General features: G+C 42.9%; 1 protein-coding gene across 1 annotated transcript in view; it reads right to left on the reverse strand.

The window, feature by feature from the left end:
- The window catches only part of ABHD12 (abhydrolase domain containing 12, lysophospholipase), a 101847-nt gene extending 88317 nt beyond the window's left edge, over positions 1-13530 (reverse strand). Inside the window, exon 1 of the mRNA XM_037812344.1 lies at positions 13236-13530. Coding sequence (XP_037668272.1) covers positions 13236-13411 — 176 coding nt within the window. The 5' untranslated portion in view covers positions 13412-13530. The remainder of the gene's footprint in view (positions 1-13235) is intronic.
- Between the last annotated feature and the right edge of the window lie 326 nt (positions 13531-13856).

A 13856-nucleotide genomic window follows, 5' to 3' on the forward strand; every position in this document is an offset into this window, starting at 1 on the left:
ACTGGGAGTAATTTCACTCTACAGAACTAAAAACTTTAAGGACTTAATAAAACACATATAAGAGCAATCAATCCATAAATGTCTCTTTGTTCCCAGGGAAGAAAACAAAATCTAAAGAGGATGTTGCAGCACAGTTGAACAGCTACATACCCTACTGAGAGAAGGTCTTATTTTCCTGGAAGACACAAAAATGTTTTACCGCTATAGTACAGCAATATTTCAAGGATTTGACTCATGACTAAATTATCTACCTTGCTTTATTTTTTTATAACACTTTACCACCCTTGAAATTTTACTGTATATTTATGTGCTACCTTGTCTGCTGTCTTTTTCCTTCATGAGAATGTAAGCTCCTAAAATGTTATCCAACCCTTGTGCAACATTTTGTCCCCATCATCTAGCATAGGGTAAGCCTTCAATAAATATTTTGTTAAATGAATGAAAAAACAAACATGTAAGCGATACTCTGAATATATGCCATACCGTGATTATCCAAAGGGAGTTTCATTTTCTCAATTATCTTTCTCTGTTTTGAAATTTTTGTTAAGAAATCTTTATTACTCTTTGAGAGGGAGAAACAGATTGATAGTCCCTAGAGGCTGTCTTTCACCATGGTGACTGCATCTCCAGTGGTGACCTGGAGATCCCTTTCCTGGTCCCTGCAGAAGCTCCTTCACATTTTCTCTTGAGGCCCTGGGGCTGTGCTGGCAGGCTCAAAGCTGGCCTACACTGGTGTAATAGTCTCTTCCTTCTGGAACCCTAAGCTAACCATGAAATGCTCCAGAATGACAATCTTCTTGTTTCCCTTCTCATAGGTGAGACCATGACAAGCCTTCTTATTAGCCCAGACCATGAGAATTTCCTTTGTTTTATCTATAGATGGCTGGGCCGGCCAGTGGTGCATTTTGCATTGCATCCTGTCAGTGATGTGAGAACCTAAAAAATGAGATACTCTGAAGATAAATCAGTACAGAAAAATGTCATGGCAACAGAGGAGTCAGAATAAAGGAAGAAGATAAGATGAGACAAACCATCTCCAGTCATCCCTGTATTTTGTCTCTGCTTTAGGCACCAGAAAAACATCTGAGTTTAAGAGCTGATGGCTGCCCATGCATGAAAATTGGTAGACAACAAACTACCTGGGGACAGGGACTGTTTTCATTCACCTCTATACCCCCAGGGCCTAACACAGCACCTGTCAACAGGATAACTGCCAAAAATAAAATAACCTAACCGGACCTGACACTCTGGCGTGGCCACTCTGAGGCAGGGCACAATGTGATTTTCCAGGGCCAGGAAAGGCACAGATCAAGGATAAAAGGATAAAAGGGCTGAGAGTTATTTGTTGTACACATTATTAGGATAAGAAAGTGGTTGCAAGTTAAAGCCAGGACCTGAAGGGGCTACTGCATCAAAATGCCTGCTCCAGCTAACAATACTCTTACCTCAGTCAATGTATCTAAATCTCAAGAGAAGATAGCACAAGTCTGCTTGGAATTTCTTTACCCTAAAGCTCCAGTTAACTTCTTTCAAGCTTCAAGAACAAACCTGATGTTCTAGCATTCATAAGATTTGTTTGAATTCCTTTGATGAGTGATGTCTCTTCTCTGCCTTCATCTTCACAAACTGAAGAGTCCTAATCTAAAACTCTCCTCATGCTGACACCCAATCGCTCTCTCCTCTTCTTCCTTTCTTGGGACTTTCCCACACATGATAAAAAGATGACAAGGGAAGAAGACAAAAAAGTCCACAAGTCCCACTGTTCCAGTTTGCTAATGCTGCCCTTATGCAAAACACCAGAAATGGATTGGTTTTTATAAAGGGGGTTTATTTGGTTACAAAGTTACAGACAGAAGGCCATGATAATGTCAAAATTAAGGCATCAACACAAGTATACCTTCACCAAAGGAAGGCCAATGGCGTCTAGAAAACTTCTGTTAGCTGGGAAGGCACATAGCTGGCGTCTGCTTGCTCCCAGATTGCGTTTCAAAATGGCTTTCTCCCAGGATGTTTCTCTCTAGGCATATGAGGGTGTTCTCTTAGTTTCTCCCAGGCAAATTCTGGACTAGCAAAAGTCTACTTTCAATGGCTATCTCCAAAATGTCTCTCTCAGCTGCAGCTCCTACTTCTGTCTGTGAATACTTTTAAAGTACTACAGTGATTCAATTAAGACCCATCCTGAATGGGTGGGGTAACACCTCCATGGAAATTATCCAATCAAAGGTCTTACCCACAGTTGATTGAGTCACATCTCCATGGAAACACTCAGTCAAAGGATTCCAACCTAATCAACACTAATACGTCTGCCCCCACAAGATCCCATCAAAGAGCATGGTGTTTTGGGGGACATAATACATGCAAACTGGCTCACCCACCTCTGGACCTCTGGAAAAATTCTCTTTGACAATTAAGAAACTTAGCAATTTGTGTATTAGCAAAACTTGAGCAGTACGCTTTCTGCCAAGGACCCACATAATCACTCTATCATGATCTCATTTATGCCTATCTTTTCAGACATTCTCTTCTCGCATACCATCTCCACCCAAACCTGGCTTTCACATGTTGCACACCTTAGTGTATGTGGGACCTTGGTGGCAGTCACAGCCCTTCTGTTCAGGTTTCCCAGGACCTGGCACTCGTTGTGCCGATACGCGCAGCTTTTCAGACACATCACAAGACACAGATGATAGGACCTCCTGTGGCAACCATTTTTGTCATCAGTTTTTTAAACACTGCTTGCCAGAAGAGTCCCTGTTGAGCATTTTAACTGTTCCTGTTAATGAAAATTTGGAAATCTGACAGCTGTCTGGAAAACTCTGGTTAGGCAGTCAGGGTGGAGAGCTAAGATTGGGTCCACATGGAGAACAGAAAGGGAAAAATCTCCAGCACCTACTCTTCCCTCTGTGCTCTCAGCTGATAACCCTGCAGCCTATTTCACAGAGAAAGCTCACCTTAACCTTTCACCATATTCTCAACCTTCCTTCCTGTCTGAAGGTAACTCTTCCACTTAGCCTCGGGGTACTGGGTCCCAGAGACATCACTCCCCAACACTGCCCACACCACCAGTCTTTTCCTCGTTGGATTATTCCTATTAGCACAGCAATATATTCCACCTAATATCACTGACTGGAAAACTCCTCTCCCAATCCACATGCCACCCGCCCCTGCTACCACTCACTTTTTATTCCCTTTATAGCAAAAGGCCTTGAAAAAGTTCCCTGCACTTTCTCTCTTTGCTTCTCTTCCTCCCATTCTCACTTGAACCCACCCCAATCAGGCTTTTGCCTCCACTGCTGCAAACTACTCCTGTTGAGGTCAACACAGATCTCCATATCACCATGTCCAATAGGAGACTCTTTCCTCCTCATAGACTCTCTCTAACTGGTTGCCTAGACATGCTTCTCCTTGCTCTCCTCCTAACTCATTGACCACAATTCTTCCAGGTATCCTTTACTTGAGTCAACTCATTTCCCAATCCATAACCACTGAGAGCCTCAAGGTCCAGTCCTCTGACTCCTCCTCTTCAATGATTAAGCACTGGCTAAGAGACTGTAGTCTACTGCATGGCTCTACATACCACCTGCAGGCTAACAACTGCCAGAGGTGTATCTCCAGCCCTAACTTCTCCCCTGAACTCCAACTCCCATGACCTATGATAATAAACATTTAACTTCACATTGTCTAAAGGCATCTCCATATGTTCAAAACCAAACTCATTCTCCACCTCCCACCCTCACATCCCTGGAAAAATAAACAAACAAACAAAAATAAACAAACACAGCAACAACAAAAATAAAATACTTGTTCTTTTCACCATCTTCCCCATCTTAGTACATGGCAAGTCCATTCTTCCAGTTGCTTAAAAACTTGGGAATTACCCCAACTCTTTTTCTCTCTTTTTCACACCTGTCCACCCAACCCAGCTGCAAATCCTATTGACATCTCCTTCAAAACATATCCAAACAGAGAGATAAACAGATCAATGGATGAATGGATGGATGGATGGATGGATGGATGGATAGATGGAAGGAAGGAAGGAAGAAAGGAAGGAAGGATATACCAAATGTGGCAAAATGATAAAAGTTGGTGGATTTAAGTATCTAGGTGGGGGTATATTTGATTTCTCTACATGTGTTTTGTATTATTTTTGCAAATGTCTTAAGCTTGAAATTGTTTCCAAATAGAGTTTTAAAACAAATCCAAAGTTAACAAAAGTAAACAACTGTATGCATACCTACTAAATGCTTACTAAGATGTTTTGAACAGTGTAGCCTTGTAGTACATTCAAACTTCATGAGCATAAAGATTATCAGGAGTGTAACGGAATTCTGTGAAAAGCATAATTATTCTTAACATTAATCTTGGGATTTGCCAAAGATGGGAATGCTATCCCCTGGGCTAACCTATCTTTTGATATTTTTAATCAATAGAATGGAAATTTCAGGGCACTGAGAATTATCAGACAAATGTATTGAGATGAATTTCATTTCTGATCAAAGGAATTCTCAAATGATTCATGGCCATTATCTAGACTGATTTCAACCCTCTGCCTGACAATAGAGATTCTTAATAGTCTGAACTACTCTGAGCAGAACTGCAGATTGCCTACAGGTGTGTCAGTGTGAAATTAAATGTTTATTACTACTATTTAAAAACACACACATAACCAGAATCTAACATTTCTTATCACCTCTACCGCCACCAAGCCACCATCACCCCTTGCCTGGATGACTACAACTCCTAAGTGTAGCTTTTTAGACCTTAGACCCAAAGAACAAGCAATGAAAGAAAAAACAGATAAATGGGAACTCCTCAAAATCAAAAGCTTCTGTGCCTCAAAGAACTTTGTCAAAAAGGTGAAGAGGCAGCCAACTCAATGGGAGAAGATATTTAGAAACCATATATCTGATAAGAGACTGATATCCAGCATATATAAAGAAATCCTACAACTCAATAACAAACATACAAACAGCCCAATTATAAAATGGGCAAGAGACATTTCCTGAATAGGAAATACAAATGGCTAAAAAACACAAAAAATATGCTCATCTTCACCAGCTATTAGGGAAATGCAAATCAAAATATCAATGCAATATCACCTCACACCTGTAAGAAAGGCTACCATTAGACAACAGGAAACTACAAATGCTGGAGAAGATATGGAGAAATTGTAACTCTTATCCACTGCTGGTGGGAATGTATAATGGTACAGCCGCTGTAGAAGACAGTTTGGCAGTTCCTCAGAAAATGATATATCAATTAACCCTATGATCTGACAATTCCACTACTCATTAAGACCTGAAAGCAATGACGCAAACAGACATTTGCACACTGATGTTCATAGCAGCATTACTCATAATTGTTAAAAGAAGGAAACAATCCAAGTCTCCTTCCACAGACAAGGGGATAAACAAAATGTGTTAGATACATACGATAGAATACTATGCAGCAGTGTGCCAGTTTGGATGTACTATGTCCCCCAAAACACTGTGTTCTTTAATGCAATCTTGTGGAAGCAGATGTATTAGTGTTGATTAGATTGGAATCTTTGGATTAGGTTGTTTCCATGGAGATGTGACTCACCCAACTGTAGGTGATAATTTTGATCAGATTATTTCTATGGAGGTGTGGCCCCATCCATTCAGCTTGGGTCTTGATTAGCTTACTGGAGTCCTTTAAAAATGCTGGCCAGACTGAGACGATTGCTGTCTTAGCTCAGAGATGCTTAGAGTTGTGGAACCCTGTCGTTGGCTGATGCTCAAACATTTTGGAGAATGCCATTTTGAAAGGCAACCTGGGAGCAAGGAGACACCAGCCATGTGCCTTCCCAGCTAACAGAGGTTTTCTGGATGACAATGGCCTTTCTCCAGTGAAGGTATACTCATGTTTATACCTTGGTTTGGACATTTTCATGGCTGTAGAACTGTAAATTTGTAACTTAATATATCCCTTTCACAAAAGCCATCCATTTCTGGTATTCTGTATAATCACAGCATTAGCAAACCGGAACAAGGAGTAAGAAGGAACGAGGTCCTGAAGCATGTGACAACATGGATGAACCTTGAAGATATAATGCTGAGTGAAATAAGTAAGACACAAAAGGAGAGAGATTGTATGTTATCACTAATATGAACTCCCTGAATAATGTTAAATCAGTGTCTTAGAATGTAGAATATAGGAAAACTAAAGATAGACAGAAGCTAGAGAAGGGGAAATGATTACCTAATATGTACAGACCTGTTATTGAGGTTGAACTTAAAGGTATGAGAATGGATAGGGTGATGATAGTTTGTTAATGGGATTATAAGTATCAGTGCTGCAGTGAAAGTGAACATGATAGAAAGGGGTTGTTTAAAAGCATGTATCTCACAGATTAGTATGGGTTTAAGTTATAACTGTTTAAAATTGAAAGTGATGATTGTACAATGAAGTGAAGATAATGTGAGATATAGATTGTTTATCTTGGACAGAACATATGCCAAGTAAAATTAGGGATGCCATACTTAATAAGCCAAACCCTCAGTCTTGAGGCTTGCTCTTGTGAAACTTACTGCTGCAAAGGGGAAGATAAGCCTACCTATAATTATGCCTGTCACTTCCAGAGAATCTCTTTGTTGCTCAGATGTGGCCTTTCAGTGTCTAAGCCCAACTCTGCAAACAAATTCATTAACCTCTCCCCTACATGGGACATGATTCCCAGGGGAGTAAGTGTCCCTGGTGAAGCAGGACATGACTCCGAGGAATGAGCCTGGCCCTGGCATCAAGGGATAGAGAATGTCTTCTTGACCAAAAGGGGGAAAAGAAAAGTAACAAAATAAGGTTTCAGTGGCTAAGAGATTTCAGATAGTCAAGAGGCTATCCTGGAGATTACTCTTATGCAAGCTACAGCTAGATATTCCAAATGCCCACAGTACGCCAAGCCCAAATCAACAGTAGTCCCAAAAATCCTAAAGAATGTCCAGGTCCCCATTTGAGACTCTATAAAAGTTTCACTCACTAAGTTTATTCTTCCAGAAACTTAAATCCTCCCGAGTGTTCCTATGCTAGATATGTCCCAAAACCCAGAAGCAATAGCCTCTTCAAGAACATTAACCAGATCCATCCCCCTTCCCCATAATGTCAACACCCCTTTTCAATATGAACAAATTAAGGTGGTGACTGCTGAGACATCCCTGAAGATTGAGACAGTGATCAAACGAGGAGGAGGAGTAGCAACAGACAAGACAGGATTTAACAAAGGATTATGACTACTGAATCATTATGTAATTTTTTTTTTAGTTTCTAGTGTATTAGAACAGCTAGAAGGAAATAACTAAAATTGTGGAACTATAACCCTTAACATTCTTTGAAATTTGCCCTATAACTACTTATTAAATTGTACTTTGATGGCTATCATTTTCCTGTATATGTTGTATTTCACAATAAAAAAAGTTGTTCTATGAAAGGGTGAAAAACTATTGAATGACCAAATAGCATTGTTAAAATGTTCAGATACCCACAGACATGCTAATTCGCCATGACAACAGCTACATTCACAATGACTGACTGAGGAGAAACACTGTAATAGTTTGGGGGCAGAAAAGAGATGACAGGGAAGTAAAATCTTCTTGATCTAAATTAACAGGGCTTCTTCAGTACACCAAATTAATACTGTTAGTACAAATAATGAGGACGCTCATGCTGGAAGAAGCCAGATTTATTGAGTACACACTCTGTGCCAGACATTTCTGTACATCTGAACATCACAGCAGTGCTACAGGGAGGAGGTTTTTATTCCCACATCACAGAAGAAGAAACAAACTCAGACAGTTAAGCAACTTAACCCAAGCCACAGACTCTGAAAATATGAACTGGGGACCTACACACAGACTTTATTCTAAAACAGCAAATGATACCAGAATTGGGGACCAGGCCTAAATAATGGGCCCTTCAGACTCCAGGACCTTTTCGTCATCCTGGCTGTCATCTTTCCCTGTGTTGGTATTTTCTGTCCTGACACTCCACACTGGCCCTCAGTTCAGGATAAGACAGACAAAGTGCCCACTCTCCATGCCGAAAGAGCACCCTGGCAAAGCACAAACCCACTGAAACTTACGTTCTATGGCATCATCACTGAATGAAGAGTATGAGCTTAACCTACCAGTTTTCAAGACTATATTATAATAAATATTTTTCCCGCATACTTCATGTTGGAAAGCAGAGCACACTAACGTGAGGAGGCTCACAAGTCTGGAAAGAAGTTCCTTCTTCATCATAAACCTGATGAGACGACTTATTTCTATTTCCTAAGATACTTTCAAAATAATGTCTTCAAGCACTTTTGTACCTCCCACATTTTAGCCAATGTCAGACCAAAGTTTCGGTAGATGACAGTCACTCCCTTGAGAGAGGGAGGGAGGATGCCTACTGAGTGAAAGGAAACCGGAACCAAGTCGAGGCACAGGACACAAGACCCTAACAAAGAGGGAGATGCCAGTGAGGCACCGAGTCCCCAGTTCCAGGGCCCTGGCTGGAACGTGGTCTGAATAAGATAAACCGCAGTCAGGAAGACAGTGCCAGCCAGTGCTCTGGCAGAGGCAGCCTTAGACAAAACCTGCCCCCTTCCTTGTCACGGTCCAGGCACAGACTGAATTCTAGACAGAGGAGAAGGAAAAAGGGAATGGACAAAACACACTTTACAAAGGTTAACTCAGAACTCACTCTCATCTTAATCTGTAAAGTAGGGATGAAGAAATGCCAGTCAGAGATGCTTGAAGGAGGAGCTTAATATTAAACCACAGGAAGGCTGATGGTGAGAGGCAGCAGCTGACCTCAGCCGCTCACCTCCCTCCCTGGGTTAGGTGAAGCCATGGGCAGCCCTGGGTGAGTCCCTTCCTTTGGATCAAGGAAGAACCATGGGTGGCCATGCCTGTGTTCTGTGTTTGGATGTGAGAGTGATCAGGCCATAAAACCTCTCATCCATCCCACTGATCTCAGACGATTCAGCAGGTCTGGCCTGTGAGTTGGAAAGGGAAGAATAAAGACGAGCTGACTGAAGCACACAGGCCTTGTACATCTCATTACTGCCTTCTCAGGGTCCAAACTAGATCACTCAGGCCTCCACTGTATATTCCCAAAACTCCAGAGCACCAGGCACTGTGTAAAGGAGAACTAATACCTAATTCCTCTTCTCAAGGAGCTCAAAGTGGACACAGAAGTTAGACATGCATTTACCTTAAAAAAAAAAAAAAAAAAAAGGTTCTTTGGTCTAGAAATTAAAAATCACAAACAAGACAAAATAGTTTTGTTTTTCTGAACTCCAAAACTATTATTGTTTTGCTTTGCATTAAGTTGCATGGAGATATCAAACACACATGCAAAAATCCAGCTACTCTCTTCTGGAAATGCTGGGAGATCTGGCCACCCTGGGTCCACATTCCTGCGAAGCAGCAATTAGTCAGGGTGCAGTAGCTGCTGTCCCCTTCAGATGGAACCTGTTCTCCCCACTTCTCTACAGTCCTCACCATCGCCCGGTCTCCCAGAACTAACAGATAAACATTTTCTTTGACGAATACACACACACATATATATAGATACACATATATACACACACACATACATCTACATACACATATATACATACAGATATATTGTGTATACAGACACACGTGTGTATGTATTTGTATGTGTGTTTATTAGATATATTATTAGCTAGTCTAAATCAAAAAAATAGGGGGGGGGACCCACACATAAGTACATAAAATAGGTAACAACACTAGGAAAATAGTCCCATATACAGAAAAAAAAAGCTGGATAAAACAGATGATTTTCTTTGAACATATAAATTACCAAAACTGAATCATGAAAGAGACAACAAATCTAAACAGGCCAATGACTTTGGAGAAACTATAAAATTATTAGCATACTATCTTCTAAAAAAGCACCAGCCTTTGACAGTTTTACAGGTGAATGCTACTGAAATTTAAAGAAACCAATAATTTCAAAAGTATTTAAAGTATCCAAAGCATAGGAAGGAAAAGCTTCTTAAAAAGCTAAAGAAAGCACTACAACTTGACAAAGAGAACAATAAAAAAGAAAACTGTAGACTAGTCTTAGCAAATGATATAAAACTCCTAAATAAAATATGAATAAAGAGAATCTCGCTTCACAATAACAGGAAGTTCACCTCAGGAATGCAGTGATTCAATAATAGAAAATCCAATACTATAACTCAGCATGTTAACAGATCAAAGGAGAAAATCTGTATAATTGTTTCATAGCTGCTGAAATGGTATTTGATAAAATTCACAAACATTTTTGATTAAAAAACAATATTAGCAACACAACCCTTAATAGAATAACCAGCATGGTACTTAATGACAAAAACCACTAAAAGATTTCTCATTAAAAGTGGGAATGAGGCAAGGGTATTTGATATGATCACTATAATTTAACTCTATTCTAGAAATACAATGCAGTCAGAAAAGAGAAGGAAACAAGAGACATAAAAATTGAATAGTAAGGGACAAAATTATTTGCAGCTGGAAAATCAAGGGAATCAACTGGAAAAACTATAAGAAACAAGTTGCTAGTTAAAAAATTAATAAATGCAACAATTAATAAGAATATGTAATATAAGAAACAATCCTGTTTTCAATAAAAAAAGACAAAATGACTAGGAATAAACTTAAGAAATGTGCAGGCTTTTCAAACCAACCAACCGTAAAAAGACATTTCTAAAACAATTGGGGAAATTTATATGTACACTGGGTATTAGATAACATTAATAAGTTACTGTTAATTTTGATAGATATGATCATAGCATTGGACTTCCCTCTATTTTGAAAAGCCCTTATTTGGTAGAGATATACAGTGAAGTATTTATGGATGAAATAACTTATTTTAAAATATTCCAGCTCCCACTCCTAATAAAAAATGGAGGGATAGATGATTCAAGATTGGCAAAAGACAAGTGATGGATTCATGGGGTTTCATTATATTATCTTTTCTACTTTTGTGTATTTAAATGTCCACAATAAAAAGTTAAAAGAAATGTGCAGGATACAAACAAAAGGACATAAAAATGTAAGTAACTGCAAAGGTATATACCACCTAACAATTAAGAAATGCAAACTGAAGGTCCAAATCAGCTGCCGTTTTTCATCAATCATATAGACGAAGACCAAAATATCTGGTAATACACAGTTCTAGTGAGTGATGCAGGAGGAAAAGGCACCTTAGACTGTTAATGGGAATCAAAATCAGTATGACTTCTTTGGAGGGTAATTTGGCTTTACCTTTCAAAGCTATAACCACTCACACCCCTTGGCCCAGCAAGTCCACGTCTAGGAATTTATTCTACAGATATTCATTCCTTCAACAAGCATTTTCTGCCCCCACCATGTGCCAGGTACTGAAGAAAACGACACCCCTGCTCTCCTCAAGGGGCTTCCATTCTAGAGGGGGAGGAGAGGAGCAATAAGACCCTTCACAGGTACATGATACTGGTATGCAGTGATACTGTCAAGTAAATGATGAGTGCAATGAAGAAAAACGTGAACAGAATGAGGGGGCAGGGAGTGGAGGGATGGCCACTTTGGAGAGGCTGATCCTGGAAGGTCTCTCTGAGAAGGTGACAGCTAAGCAAAGTCCTGAAAGAAGGAGAGAACAAAGCCTGAGGATGCTGGGAGGGGAGGAAGCCAAGGGGTAAACAAATTTGGCTTTCCCTCCCTCGATTTTCCTTTTTTTTCCCCCAGCAGCTTTTGTTCATCCAAAGGATATGGGCACCGCTTGAATGTCTTTGTCCCCTCACACAAAAATAAAAGTGAATCGGATCCTTTTAATGCAGCAGCACATCTTTCAAAGAAAGTGCCAGTTCAGAACTGTTTCCCCAAACACAACAATTCGATTTCTTCAAAGGAAGAATTTCCCATCTAATCTAAGTGCTAGGGGAAGCCTGTTTATAAGAGTGCATTAAAGCTATGCATAAGATTTTAATGCAGATAAACCTTTCCACAGAAAAGAGGACAGGTTCGTTTCACAAAATATATTAACTAGTTGCTAGATAATATTACATTAAAAAAAAATTGCAGGTCTCTGCCCTTCTGGCAATGCTGCAAGTCATGGACTTGCAGGGGTCCACAGTTTAATGTCATGATCTTATAAGCAATGAAACGTTTCTCTTCAGGGGTTATTTAGACAAATATTCTACACTGAAATGTCCAGTTATCAATGAAGGACATCCCAGTTGGCCCTTTGCTACAAGGTCAACACCTGAGAACGTTACATACTAACTTCTTCAAAAGACACCAGGAAACACCAAGGCATCAAAACTGCCTTGAATGGTAAGTTCTAACAGATAATAAAAAGATCATTGTGTGGGGAGGAAAATTTGTCCTTGTGAAATACGTTCCCATCTCAAATCTGAAGTCAGTTTTACATAATGCATTCATTTCCTCCCCAAAGGAACAATGCAAAAGAAAAGACTTCGGGCTCTACGGTGATTTCCAAGAAGACTAACTCATCTGGGCAGATTCCCAGCGCTACGAGCCACCTGCACAAGGAAGGACAGGTTTCTCTCCAACAGCGGAGGACGAGGTGCCTCCCTCCTTCCCCGGGACATTGTGGACCATTTAACCCGTCCCCAAACGAACGCCGCTTCTGACAACCAATTACCCGAGGAGGAGGGAGAAATGAGGGTACGGGGAAGGCTCCGCACGCACCAAGCCAGCTAAGGGGCGCTGCTTTAGGAGCCGGGTGGACCCCCGCGCTCTTTGGGTCTGGCGCCGGCCCTCCTGCGTCCAGGGTCCTCCCCAGGGACTCCCCCAGCCCTCTCCTGTCCCATGAGGGACCCTGAATTCCCGGCCGCTCCCTACGGTTGGGAGGGACGCCCGTCCAGCCCCACTGCCAAAGGCTCCCACCGGCTCACCTGAGAAAGGGTGCGGGCTGGGTTCCGAGGGCTGAGTGGGAGGGAGGTAAGGAGGGCTAGAGGATCACACCAGAGAAGTGTGGGAACAGATGGAAAAGCCCCAAGGGGAAGGTAACTGGGGAGGGTGGGGGGCTCGGGAGCCCCTCGCGGGCCGCACCTGCGGGCCAGGTGAGGGGAGGAGGTCCGGAGAAAGGTGAGGTCACCGGGGTGAGGGAGGGAGGGAGATGCGGGCGCTTCCGCGGGTAGGTAGCTGGAGAGGGGCGGGGGGCTCGAGGGCCGCAGCTGCCGGCCAGGTAGGGGCCCGCCCGCCCCCTGCGCGGCGCCTCACCTGCCCAGCGCGCGCTTCATGCCCGCGTCGGCGGCGCAGCGCGGCTCCGCCGGCCCCCTGCCCGCCAGGCACAGGTTCTGCTTCAGGCGGCAGTCGGCGTCCAGCGCCGCGGCGGCCGAGCCCGAGACGGCACAGCGCTCATGCTCCAAGGTGACGGGCTCGGTCCGCTTCCTCATCCCGCGGCCGACACAGCCGGCCACCCAGGGCGCCCGCTGGCCTTGCCGCCCGCTCCCGCTGCAGTCGCCGCCGCCCGGAGCCGCCGGCCTCGCAGCCCAGCCCAGCCCCAGGCCGCGGCGCCGGGCTACGGGCTGCGCGGGGGCCAGGTTAGCGCGCCGGCCAATCAGCATCGGGCTCCCCCAAGCCCCGCCCCTTCCTCCTCCCCCTGCCTGCGGGGAGCGCCTAGCATCCCCTGCGCCGATCCGCAGCCATCTTGGGGAAGGGCGGGTGAAGCCGCGGGCGTGCGTCATCTGTCGGGCACCTAGATTCAGCTCTGGGTCGGGGGCTGCCTCCGCCTCGGTGCTCGAGTTCCCTGCAGGGCCGGAAGCTGGCTCCCTCACTCCCACCCAAGTCCTGTGGCCTTTCCCCTAACACCAGGAACCAAATCTGTACAACCCCCCCTGA

Source organism: Choloepus didactylus, chromosome 19 (assembly GCF_015220235.1).
Source record: "Choloepus didactylus isolate mChoDid1 chromosome 19, mChoDid1.pri, whole genome shotgun sequence".
NCBI lineage: Eukaryota > Metazoa > Chordata > Mammalia > Pilosa > Megalonychidae > Choloepus > Choloepus didactylus.